Source organism: Bactrocera dorsalis, chromosome 6, assembly GCF_023373825.1.
Source record: "Bactrocera dorsalis isolate Fly_Bdor chromosome 6, ASM2337382v1, whole genome shotgun sequence".
Lineage (NCBI taxonomy): Eukaryota > Metazoa > Arthropoda > Insecta > Diptera > Tephritidae > Bactrocera > Bactrocera dorsalis.
Window position 1 is genome coordinate 12,397,786 of NC_064308.1, and position 12,808 is coordinate 12,410,593.

At 33.1% G+C, this 12,808-nt stretch overlaps 1 protein-coding gene and 1 pseudogene across 2 annotated transcripts; both read left to right on the forward strand.

Annotated features, from left to right (window-relative positions):
• The first annotated feature begins 234 nt into the window (after positions 1-234).
• LOC125779194 (uncharacterized) lies at positions 235-3,734 on the forward strand. Of its 2 annotated transcripts, none has more exons than XM_049459838.1 (4): positions 235-599; positions 2,209-2,841; positions 2,932-3,144; positions 3,208-3,734. In XM_049459838.1, the coding sequence occupies exons 2-4, from the start codon at positions 2,680-2,682 to the stop codon at positions 3,256-3,258; spliced, it is 426 nt and encodes a 141-aa protein (XP_049315795.1). In that variant the 5' UTR covers positions 235-599; positions 2,209-2,679; the 3' UTR covers positions 3,259-3,734. The 2 variants fall into 2 exon arrangements, 1 of the variants encoding a protein (XP_049315795.1); XR_007423163.1 differs by lacking the exon at positions 235-599 and having other exon boundaries at positions 1,398-2,841; positions 3,208-3,363; positions 3,439-3,734.
• Positions 3,735-3,752: 18 nt separating this feature from the next.
• Positions 3,753-7,148, forward strand: LOC125779664 (probable deoxyhypusine synthase; annotated as a pseudogene).
• The last annotated feature ends 5,660 nt before the right edge of the window (positions 7,149-12,808 follow it).

Sequence of the window (12,808 nt, forward strand, 5' to 3'; positions counted from 1 at the left end):
TTTGCTTTCATGTCAAACAGTCACAAACATTGTGTTGTTGGTAGAAAATCCGAGCTGTGCCGAAAACACAAACGAACGATCGCCAAATGACACTGCTTCCCTTGTCGCTGAAACAGCTTCGCATCTCTACAAGAATTGAATGATAGAAACTAACACAATAGCAATTTTCTTACTAACACAAATGCATAGACTTCAGAACTTATTGTATATCTATCCACAAGTAAGAAAAAGACGATTCAGATTATTTTCTTTCGGGCTATGATTACACGTGCAAAACTGAAATAGCTGATATACACACAGTGTAGAGTCAGAGAAACTAAAAACATATGTTCTCTGGACATACACTGTATGTATATCAGCCGTTATTTATTCTTAGTGGAAGAAGAAGAAAACAAGAGCAAACAAGTGCAAGCAAGTGAAATAAAATTTTAAATTTAAAAATTTCGAAGTGGAATATATTTTAAAACATTGAAAAAATAAGTGAAATGAAAAGAAGACATTTTGATAATAGTCTTTCTAAAGAAAGAAGGACTTTCCAGTCCAACATTAAAGTTACAGAAAAATATTTGAAAGGGGAAAGTGAAAATGAAAGTGGAAGTGTAAGTTCTAGTGCGTTTTTTGAAAGGATTCCTATTGTAAGTAATAGGGAACCCGATCCTTCAGTGGTAGGTTCAGTAGTAGAAAATTATGAAAGTGATGCTAGTGATACTTTGAGCTTTTCTAGCGATGTAGGTACTGATTCTGAGCTCGAAGCGTTCACCTCTATAGGGTTTAGTGTCGTTTCAGAAAATAATGACGACATAAATAAATGAAATGAAATCAAGTCGTGGGCTATCAGAAACAGCATATCGCAAATCGCTTTAGAAAATCTTCTAAAAACATTGCGCAAAGTAGATGTTCATGGTATGCCACTAAAACACTATTAAAGAAAAAATAAATATCACTAAAATACAAGATGGAGAATTTTTGTACCTAGGAATTCCAAACTATTTTGTTTCAAGTCCGTTTAATTACTTGGAAGGGAAAAGTGAGGTTTATTTAGACATAGGAGTTGATGGGTTAAAATTGTATAACAGTTCAAACAGGGTATTATGGCCTATCTTAGGTTCAGTTGTAGGTTTCCCTAATATAAGCCCGATTATGATAGCATGCTATTCCGGGTTCAAGAAGCCAAGTAATATAGATCAATTCATGTCCGAATTTTGTGCCGAGGTCGTGTCCCTAAGGGCAACCGGCATTAAAGTTGGATTTAGCCAAACGTTATAAAATTTAACATTCGCCTTTTTTCGGATACAACGTTTATGTTACGTTCAAATCCTGCGCAACATTTGGAAGATTTCAAATTCAAAAAGAGCATTTTGGAAGAATCAGATTTTGGGATGGTTTCTCAGTTTCCCCTTGATAGTATGCACTTAGTCGACTTAGGAGTAACAAAGAAATTACTTAAACTTGCAACAAAAAAACGAAAAGCTTGACTATGTCTCTAAATTTATCCCATCAGAGTTTGGAAATCGTCTGAGTTTAGGCAGTTTTTGCTTTATTCTGGTATATTCGTTCTTAAAGATTGTATCAGTACCGATCAATACTATCACTTCCTGCTGCTACATAGTAGTATTCGACTTTTGTCACATGAAAATATTCATGGACTACTTCACTTGGCAGATTGCGTAAAACAGTTCGGATCATTAGATTCTTTTTCAGCGTATCGTTTCGAAAACTATATCCAGAATATAAAAAAAAATTGTAAATAAACCCAATAAAATTCTACAGCAAATATATCTTAGACTTGATGAAAAACAGGGTATTGAATCAAATTCAGAGAATGTGACAAAATTTGCTTCATTTGAAAAAAAAATCCCAACAAGCAGAAAGATAGTTTTTGTTTTAGTGAGTTGACAGGAGAAATGAAGGTATTTAATGTCATAAAGTCTCAACAGTCGTATGAAATTGTCTGCAAAGTTTTCAGAAAGACTGAAAACTACTTTAATGAACCTGTAGGATCGTCAAGTGGCCTAGGGATTGTAGTCGCAAGTGAGTTAGATGAAGAAATGGTAACAGTTTCTATCGAAGACATTGATTTCAAATACTTTTGTATTCCTAACGAAGAGAAATATTTGCCAATACCACTTTTACACCATCTTTTTAACACATTTTCCCATTAACCACTGATTTGCGCATTCCACTTTCAAATTTAATATACAATTTTAGTTTCACTAATATAACCAAAACTGTATATAAATGCAATATAATAAAAAACATAATAACAAGTATAAAACATCATAAAAAATATACAGTATTGTTCAAGCAACAAACTCCAAATGCAATATGTTGAACGACATTTTAACAATACTGTATATTTTTATGATGTTAACCTAATATAATTAATATACTCGTAATATAATATAATAATAATATAATTATTATATATACAAATGAGTAACATATTCGAGACGCAAGATGAAGGTGATAAGTTAAAAGGAAAATACTCATCGGAATAAGTATAAATATATTAAAAATTATTAATTTTTTAGTAGAGATTCCAATCGTTGAGAGGAATATCAAGAACACGACAAAACTCAGGTCATTTTTACTTAAAGCTTCTAATAAAATATACTATATATTAACTTTTTAAAATTAAGATATTCTTTAAATTATATTATATTAAAATATTCGTTAAAAATGATCATTGCGGGCCAAAAGAATATACAAGAAAGACTAGACAAATTGGAGGAAAACGTATTTATAACTTTACAGAACCAAAAAACTCTTAGTGAAGGCCAATCGTCACTGGTTCACAACCAAACCGCTATATTTGAAAAACTTAATGAGATGGAGTCGAAAGTAAGTGTTTTACAATATTGTATGTACACTCAGTAATACAAGTAAATCTAAGACTTTATTTATATCTTTTCGTCTAAATTTATTTCTTAGATTGTCGAAAAGGCTGGGGTTTTGGCGCAAAATAAGTCGATCAGAGAATGCAAAGTTCTCTTAAAACGAGTGGAGCAGTCAGTGTGCCGCATGACCGGCGAAGTGATTGACAAAGAGCTGGACGACGTCGCTAGCACTTTTCCGATGGATTCGCAAGCAACAGTTGCGGAAGTGGAAGATAGACTGCAAAGCCAAGACTATGCTCAAACAACGGTAACCTAAAAAATAAAATATAATAAGTTTACTATTAGTTACAATACTTTTACTTCTTTTAAGACTACATTTCTCCATAAACTTAAGGCGCCAGTGATAATGTGGCAGACGTAATACCGAAGGTTTTCTCAGATGAGCTCTTGGAAGGATATAATTGGGATGGCAGGTGGAGCAAGAAATCCCTATGCAAATTGGCGCTGGTTGATACCATTTTAAGAAGTTCATACATATATATAATTTCAACTTAATTTTTATATAAAATGTTTACTAATATATATTTTTCTTTTAATTTAGATGTGTTTCAACAACAAGTCTGTAGGAGTTTCGAACAAAGTATAAAGCGGTCAAACCTGCACAGCCATCACAGATTAAAGCAGCGTACTTATTTAAAAACAAACGGAAACAATAATTAAATTTAAAAACTAAACAAATTAAAACCAAATAATGAAGCTTTAATCTTACATAATTTTTTTTTTATTTTTGTACAATTTTTTTATAATATGAATTAATGAATATTACATGAATTAAAATGAATTTAATTTTTTCTAAATAAACTAAATTACAATAAATTAATAAATGCGTAATTTTTACATGTGCTTACATCGTATATGATTGTCACAACTGCATGATATTTACATCACAGTATATACAGTATATAACCTTTTCGTGGTAGCTTTCTGGGGGGTGAATAGCGGCCATCTTGGATTTTCAGTGGTAGCAACCTGTAGCAACGCAGTGCTGTATAAATTGAGGTAGTAAATACTTAGCAAATTTACCTTACTAAAAAAAAACTATAAATATTGTTGCTTTACTTGATGAAATGGTTGAAAAGCAAAAAACGAAAGGCATGATTTGGCATGATACGAGAAGGATCGTATTATACAACGACTTGGGGAAAGGATAAACGACACCAGCTTAATATACTACTGGGCTGCGAAACATAAAATTCCTGGGTTTAGCCCTGCCCTTAAAGATGGTAGCCTAGGTGACATGATGTATTTCCTCTCTTTCCGTCACCCCGGATTAGTGGTAGATATTTTGTCCGATTTGCGACGTCTAAACACTGTGGCTGTGAAAGCCACCAAATCGGTAATGATTATAATTGGTGGCGGTATTATAAAGCATCACATATGCAATGCGAATTTAATGAGAAATGGAGCCGATTATTCCGTTTTTATTAACACAGCTTCGGAATTCGAAATTCGATGGCAGTGACAGTGGTGCTCGACCAGATGAGGCTATTTCTTGGGGTAAAATAAAGAAAGAAGCTTCACCAGTTAAGATGTATGTAGAAGCTAGTTTAGTAGTGCCATTGATTGTTGGTGTGACTTTTGTTAAAAGACATTTCAATACAAAAAAAGAAAACGAACCATGATAATAAATAATTGTAAAAAATGCAAATTTGTGGACTTTAATTTGTAATAGTAAACGAACTTTTTAATAAAGCTTAGTCAATATTTATTTTTCATAAACTCTTTATTCCAACGAAATTAAACAAATTTTATTAATATTATAAATATTTTTAATAATTTATTTTTGAATCTTTAAGTTTTGCATTTTCCACACCACCCCAGAGGTTTGCAATAAGGCGCGTTACCGACTTTTTTTATGTGTTCGGTTCCCCGGTAGGCCTATTTCACACAAGATTTCGGCATTCTTCTGTAAACACAAACTTATTAAAAACTTCGACATATTTCTAATATATTTATACACCTTACCTTAATTTAGCTTTATTTCAGCAACAACACTTATCCACAATATAAAAAATATAATGTTATAATTAACACTAATATTTATTGTTAAAATCTTCAATATACATACGTTTGTGTTTAAACTCAATTTCCAATTGATGTTTTCCCCTACCGCTAACGAATTGTCAATTTGTTCACATATGTCAAACGACAAATTACCACCCAGGATTGTATCCTACTGCATGCAAAAATTTAGAAATACTTGAAGCGTGTTTAAAAATTGCCCGAAAAAAAAAACAACTGATTTAACATCAAACAACAAGTAATATCCTAATAAAATTGAACAAAGATTCAAAATGTATCAATATATAATCACTTAAATAACGTAAACACTTGCATTATTTGATATATTTTAAAGTGTTGATCATCAAAATTTAAAATTTATATGTAGCTCAAATGCTAACACAACACCCTGATTACCATGAAAGTAGCAAAAAAAGTGTTACACAACACCCTAAGATTTCTTAGAGGTGAGTATATGTATGTAAACAAAGCAAAGGTTGTCTACTGTATATACTGAGATTTACATCATATGTGATAGTCACACATGCCTGAATTTTACATCACATATGATTGTCACCACTGCATGATTTTTACATCATATGTGATAGACACACATGCATCAAGCATAACAAGCATTCATGACAGAGATTTATATCATTAATGACACAAATTTTTATTCTAAACACCGTTGGAGTGAGCAGTGTAGCTATATGTTGTTCAGGTTGTTAAACCCAGTATGTAAGAAAGAAATGCAATATCACATGTACACAAAAGTTTTTTTCAACTTTTTCATATTGCCCTTAAAAATGTGATAGAAACTTGCACTGAGCCAGTGACAGAAAATTGTGTCACTAGTGATTATCATATGATTGATCATATGATTATCATCGTTCTTGTAGGGATACAAACCAGCGTAGATATGTATGAGCGTGCATACATATCGACGCAGACTTTTGCAAGCCGCTTAAAAATATTTTTGCATTCCTTGACAAATACAGCCAAACGGTTATGTGCCACAATCAAAGATACAGATGCTTGTGGTTTGCAAAACTAAAAACATAATATGGCACATAAGCGTGTGCGAATACTTAAGCGAGTGGTACTTAAAACAATAATTTCTATGTATTTCTTAAAAATAAAGAAGCAGCAAGATGTAGGGAGTTAAGAGGGATGATTTTCATTTAAGCGGAGTACTACTTAACCGGGACTCACTGTCCACATAACTCAGAGGAATAATAAATATTTTCTTTGATACATTTTTTGACTCGACCAATAAACTACGTTGTCAATTTTATTCTATACTTATATTTGAGGGGTGGTCGCTTTATCCTTCTCATACAAATATCAGAAATTGTTCAATTTATGATTTTTAACTTTTGCCACCGTCGCGAAAAGACGCTTGTAGGCAAAGGCATGCTCGGGGAGATGTAATGGTGTTTGTTTTTATGAATGAAGCAAGTTTGACTGTTGAAGTTTGACGCTTGCGTTCATGAATGAAAATATTGTTGTTAGGATTTTTTCAACAAATTTGGGCATCGACTATTTGGCTGCCATATTAACTGGTGACGCTGCTGATGCCCTATTATACGATTGTTGTTTTTGTAGAACAATATTTGTACTTTTTGTGGGTGACATATCTACATGTGAACGGATATACATACGTATAAGTATGTATGTTGTGTATGCGTTATTTGTGTGCCAATGTCATACGCACATATTTATGTGTGTACAGTGATGGATTACCGCGTAGGCCCGCGAGGCCTGGGCCTAGAGCGGCACAATTTGGGGGGCGGCAAATTTTTCAGAATGTCAAAATTTAAAACCTGATATAATGTAGCGACAATAGAATGTAATTCATTTTGTGATTAACTTTTTTATTCGTGAGTGCAATACTGATAAAAAAATGTTTTATAACAGAAATAATTGAATATTGATAAGCTTTTTCTGACGAATTTTCAAAGCTCTGTTGACTTGTTGTATCTTTAGTAAAGTTAATCTTACACCCTTCTAAACTTGCACAATGTTTTCTTATTTTATTTTCAATGATTCCGGTGTTTCATATATGATTTGATATAAGTTTTCATTTAAAATTCATCTTTTTCTTTGTATATAAAAATATTTTTACTCTTAAAAATGATTTCTATAGAATCAAATAAATGAATATATTCATTTTATAGCCAATTTTTTGAAAAATGTAAACAATTTGAAGAAAATAAAAATTTAATAACAATGATGTTTCATTTTCGCAATATTGTGAATTATATTGACGAATATTAACGAACTTTTATAGCTTAAAGCAATATAATGCTTGTGTATAATTATTGTAAAATGTTATTAAAATTTTAGTATACATACAATATATTTATGTCGATATATACAGCCGTGGTCTCGCAAATAGCACACATTGTCATAAGAAGCAATAAGAGCTTATACAATTGACAAAGTTCTTTACAAGGCTAAAAAGGGCTAAAAATATCATTATTTGTTTATTTATTTATCCATTTAAGTAAAAATGACAATTAGCAATTCACAAATAATTAATATTAATTAAAAAGCTTGACCTCCCTCTAAAATGCTTATTTGAATGTCAATAGCACAATTTACCAAACCTGCAAAAATTATGTGAAATTAATGAAATTTAATCAAGGATTTGGTTCCATAATATAATTACGTTTCTAATACTTGGTACTATATCCCCGATTTTGCATTACGGCATTACATCTGCGTACCATACTTTCTACAAGCTTCTCACACCTCTCCTTTGGGATGGAGTACCAAGCTTCCTTAATACCTTCCCATAAATGTTCAAATTTTGAGAAATTTTTAGCCGCAATTTTAGTTTTAACATTGTTCCATAGGTTTTCTATGGGATTAAGGTCATAGCTTTGCGCTGGCCAATCCAAAACATTTATATTTTCTTTCATAAGCCGTTGGGAAATTTTAAGACAGCTTTCAAGTTTAAGACTTGAAAGCCCTTCTCAAACTCGTTGGTCTGCTCGACCTGATGCATGCTACACGTTAAAAAAGAGTGGCCTGGAATAATTGTTGCACTAAACTTTATTGGCGAAAACAAAGATGAAAAACCTACTACGCTAGCTGAAGCTAAGGGACTGCAGCAAAAATTACAACACCTAGAAACAGCAATTCTAGTCATTGTTTTGAACGCAATTTTGGATCGCTTTAACGCTGCGAGTAAGAAGCTTCAGGATTCTAAAGCCGACTTGTCATCTGTGATAAGAATATATGTATAGTTCATTGGCATTATTTCTCTAAGATATGAGAGATAAACAATTTTCAGATTATGAAAAAAAGCCAAAGCACTATCCGGAGTTCAAAATTATTACCACTATGACACCCGTCGTAAAAAAACCCGAAAACTTCAGGCTGACGAGTCACGGGAAAATGAAAGAACAGCTTTATCTGGAGAAGAAGATTTTCGAACCAACGTTTACTATCTAATTTTAGATACTTTAAGTGTACAATTGACAGGACGTAAAAGCGCTTATCATAATCTTTAGGAAAAATTTAATTTTTTTGACAATTTATATGAAATAGATACCAATGAATTAAAAATTCGCGCAGATGAATTAGTTACTAAGAATTCTGATGATTAGGAAGATACCTTCGCGAATGAATGTATTCATTTGCACTGTCAACTCAAAGATTCTCTAATGAACACAAAAGATATTCGTTCCGCGAAAGGAATATACATTTTTTTGCATTCTCAAAATATTCAAGATGTTTATCCAAATTTAGACATTGCTCTACGTATTTTTTTGTGTAAGTTAAATTTTTTTTTTGTTGTTTTAATTTTTAAAAAACTAGCGGACTCGCGTCCGCGGTCTTTATTTATTAAATGTTGGCTAAAGACTGATTACAAATTATTTCTTAAGTCTAAATTAAACCTATGCCTCTACCTGGTCACGTTGCCAACAGTTGCGGCGTCAGCAATTGACCGGACGCGCGTGTGGAGTCACTAACTGATATTGCTGATGCAGTGTCAGCAATTGGGTGGTTTAAAGTTTCCAGCTATTGACCAACGGTGGGAATTAGCTGACGGTGTGAACCACTGTGTTAACTCTTCCCCCTTTAAGCATGATCGTCCTCGATCATCAATAGAATGGCAAGTCGTTGAAGTTTACGTAAGTTGGCTTGTTGATAATGTCGTTTGGTGGACTTACTGGAGGGTTTTCAATTGTGACTTCTTTTCCGACATATTCAATCTTTATTGATCTACGTTTATAAAGTGCAATGCACATGCATGAAAAAACTACCATAACTGTTGTTGTAAGAGTTCCAATAGAAAGCGTTGTGATTCTTAGGAAATCAATTCGTCTGGTGTTGTTGATGTGCAATTCGTTTAGCATTTCTAGTGATAAAAGCTTGATGTGATTCTTTTCGTCTGGCGTAAGTTGTAAGACTGTGGGTATGGCTTCGAAAGGTATTGTTTCAAAATTTCTATATGTCTGGTTTTTGACTTCTATCGTAGCATTATAGAATTTAATAACGTGTGTCCCATTTGTCATCTGAGGCGTTCTGTTTATATTTATTATACCATCAAAATTGTTTAATAGTAGTATTCCTGGTTGTATTTCTTCGATTGTAGGAATAGCGTGACTCGTGATTGTGGTGCAGGTAGAATTTAAACTATTTATTATTTTAGGTAAACATGTATCTTCACTTAAATCTACTAAACATTTTTTTTCACAAATTGTTACATTATTATATTTTTCACATAGTTTCTTAACTCCATATATTGAATCTTTTCCTTTAATTATTTCTTTATATTTAATATTTATTGCAATGTTTTTTGGCTTCTTAACTGGCCTTATAATTATTCTTCTAAATATTTCGCTATTTGTAAGCGGTATTTTTATCATATAAATTATTAACATTTCTTTACTTAGTACGTTTATTTTTGAAAATTCTAACGCTTCTTCTGCGTTGTTAAATGGCATTTGTTCTTCTCTTAATTTTTCTAATGCAGTTTTTATTTCTTCTTTATTTAGTAATAATGTATTTAAAACATTTGTTTTCGCCCATTGAATGGCATACTTTATATTAACTAATTCTTCTTTTATTAACCTAATCTTACTTTGTAAGTCAATTACAATTTCGTTTATTATACTATCGTCTTTTCTTATTGAATTTGAAATTAAATTCATTACATTTGATATATTGTTAATTCTGTTAGTAAATAGTTCATTTATTATTACTTGTTTGTTATTATTTTGGTTTAGGTTCAAAAGATTCTTATTAATGATTTCGAGGTCGTCATGGTCTGGTGATCCTGCCAGATATTTCCATGCGGTGCCTAATATGTTTATTGACTTTCTAATTCGGGATGTTTTAGTGGGTTTAAGTGTATCGAGGATTTCAAGGGTTTGATTTATTTCATGGTTAAGGATTGGGCGAAGGAAAGTGTCTTTGGGGATTTTGTCCGTTATATGGTCCTGTATGTCTGTCAAAAGTTGTTCGTACTTGTTTATGTCAATTATATGGATTAGTCTAAATGTTCCGTCCTGAATTTTAGCTAGTCCGTTATTTATCGTCACTAGGTAAGAGTTTGTATAGTCCAAAATCTCTATGCTAGCGAGACTGGTCGTAATAGTAGTCAAGAAGAGTATGCATCTAATGGTGTCCATTTTTCCTGAAAGTAGGTATTAGTTATTTTTTATTAGTCCTTTGTGAACTATTCTTCCTGATGCTGTTTTAACTGTGGTTCTCATATTTTCGGAAACTGTTTCTTTTTTGTATTTTGAAGTTAATTTTGATCCTAATCTGTTATTTATTTTAACATAAATAATTTCTCCTGGGCTATAGTCCTTGTGTTCTGATCTATTTTTATTATGGTATGAAAGATCTCTTTCTTGTTTTTCCTTCAGAAGAGTAATATTTTTTTGTCGTTCTTTTTCTATTTGTTGTGGGTCAGAGCGTATCCTGTTCGAGAAAAATATGTCTACGGGTTTGTTTTTTGTCGTTGAGTGAATGGATGAATTGTATTCTTGAACTGATTTAAATAATAATTCTTCAAATGGCATACCTGTGGAGTTAGCTTTGATACATCTCATTATTTCGGAAAGAGTGCTGTGAAACCTTTCTACTTGTCCATTACTGGTGCTGCTGTAAGGAGGTGTGGTGTAGACATTTATAGACATTTGGTCTTTGAGAAGGGTAGATATAGAAGCTGAATTTAGTGATTTCTCATTGTCTATTACAACGAGTTTTGGTATTCCGAAAGCAATCATTAATTCTCTTATTGGGTCCTTTATATGTTCTATTGCTCTTGATGAAATAATTTTAACCTGTGCATACTTTGAAAATTTATCTAAAGCTGTGAGGATGAGATTCTTCTGTGTGGAATAGATGTCAACGTGGACGATTTCTCCTGGGACCTGTGGAATAGGAGTTTCTTGGATTTGGGGTTTCGGTGGATGTCTGTCATATTTCTGTTCATGACAGGTAGAACACTGTTTGGTGATTTTTTCAATTTTGGAATGCATACTTGGAAAATAGTATTTTCGTAAAATTTGAGATTTATTCTCTCTACTGTTTCTATGTGCTCTTTCATGTTCCTGAATGATAATTTGCTCTTGTTCGGTTGCGGATGCGATATCTTTGAGAAACGTTTGCGTATAACGGATTTTAGTGTTGCTGAAGTGAAGTGGGTATATTTCCTGTATCTTGCCCATTAGAGTTTCTGTCGTGTGTAGTCCGTTTATAAGTGCTGGGTCTAAATACCGTTTGAATATGTCAATGATGTCTTGTGTAGAATAGTTTTGTTTTGTAATTATGTGTCTATGAAAAGTAGGGAATGGTATTTGAAAGGTGTAACTGTTCTCGTTGCCAAATAATAGGAAGAGTTGATTTTTAAAAGCATTAATAGGGGCTTCTGTAGCTGGAATAAGGAGATGAGAAGAGCTGTCGTTACTGTGGTCAGTGGTTGTAAGAACATTAATGTCAGTCTGTGGAGGTCTCGATAAGGCATCTGCTACGACGTTTGTTCTTCCTGGCTTATACTTCATTTCGTAGTTGTATTCCTCAAGGATACACTTCCATCTCTTCATTTTGCCGTTGTGGTTTTTGTTGCTCAACGCAAAGGTGAGTGGTTGATGATCTGTGAAGATTACAACTTTCGCTGATCCGTATAAATAGTTTCGGAGTGATGTAAGAGCCCAAATAATAGCCAGCATTTCTTTTTCGTTTGCGGCATAGCTCTCTTCGGTTTTGTTTAATGATCGGGATATAAAGGTGATAGGTTTACCTGCTTGCTCGAGGACGGCTCCTATGGCATAGTTGGATGCGTCGGTAGTAAGATGAAATTCTTGTGTGAAATCTGGATATGATAGGATAACTTCTTTTGATATTAGGGAAGATTTAATTTTGCTGAAGGATTCTAAGGCGTATTTATCAAACACTATTGGCTTTTTACTGGAGGCGGTTTTGGACACGCGTCCATCTTCCCCCCTTAAAAGCGAGGTCAGAGGTTTCGCTAACTTGGCGTAATCTCTGATGAAGCGTCGGTAATAGCCTGATAGGCCAAGGAAAGACCTCAAGTCTTTCAGTGTTTTTGGGCACGGAAATTCTTGGATTGCCTTTACTTTGGCGGGATTGGTTTTTATTCCTGTGGGTGAAATGATGAAGCCTAGAAATTCGACTTCCTTGCGGAAAAACTCGCACTTGTCTAATTGGACCTTCATGTTTGCATTTTGTAGCGTATGGAATATTGTTTCGACATTATGAAGGTGATCTTGCTCATCTTTGCCAAATACTATTATGTCATCTATGTAGACATAACATATTTTGCCTATGTGCTCCTTCAGTATGTCGTCTAGCGCTCGTTGGAAAATAGCGGGCGCGTTCTTAAGTCCAAACGGAAGTCGAGTGAACTCATATTTGCCATTATTAAT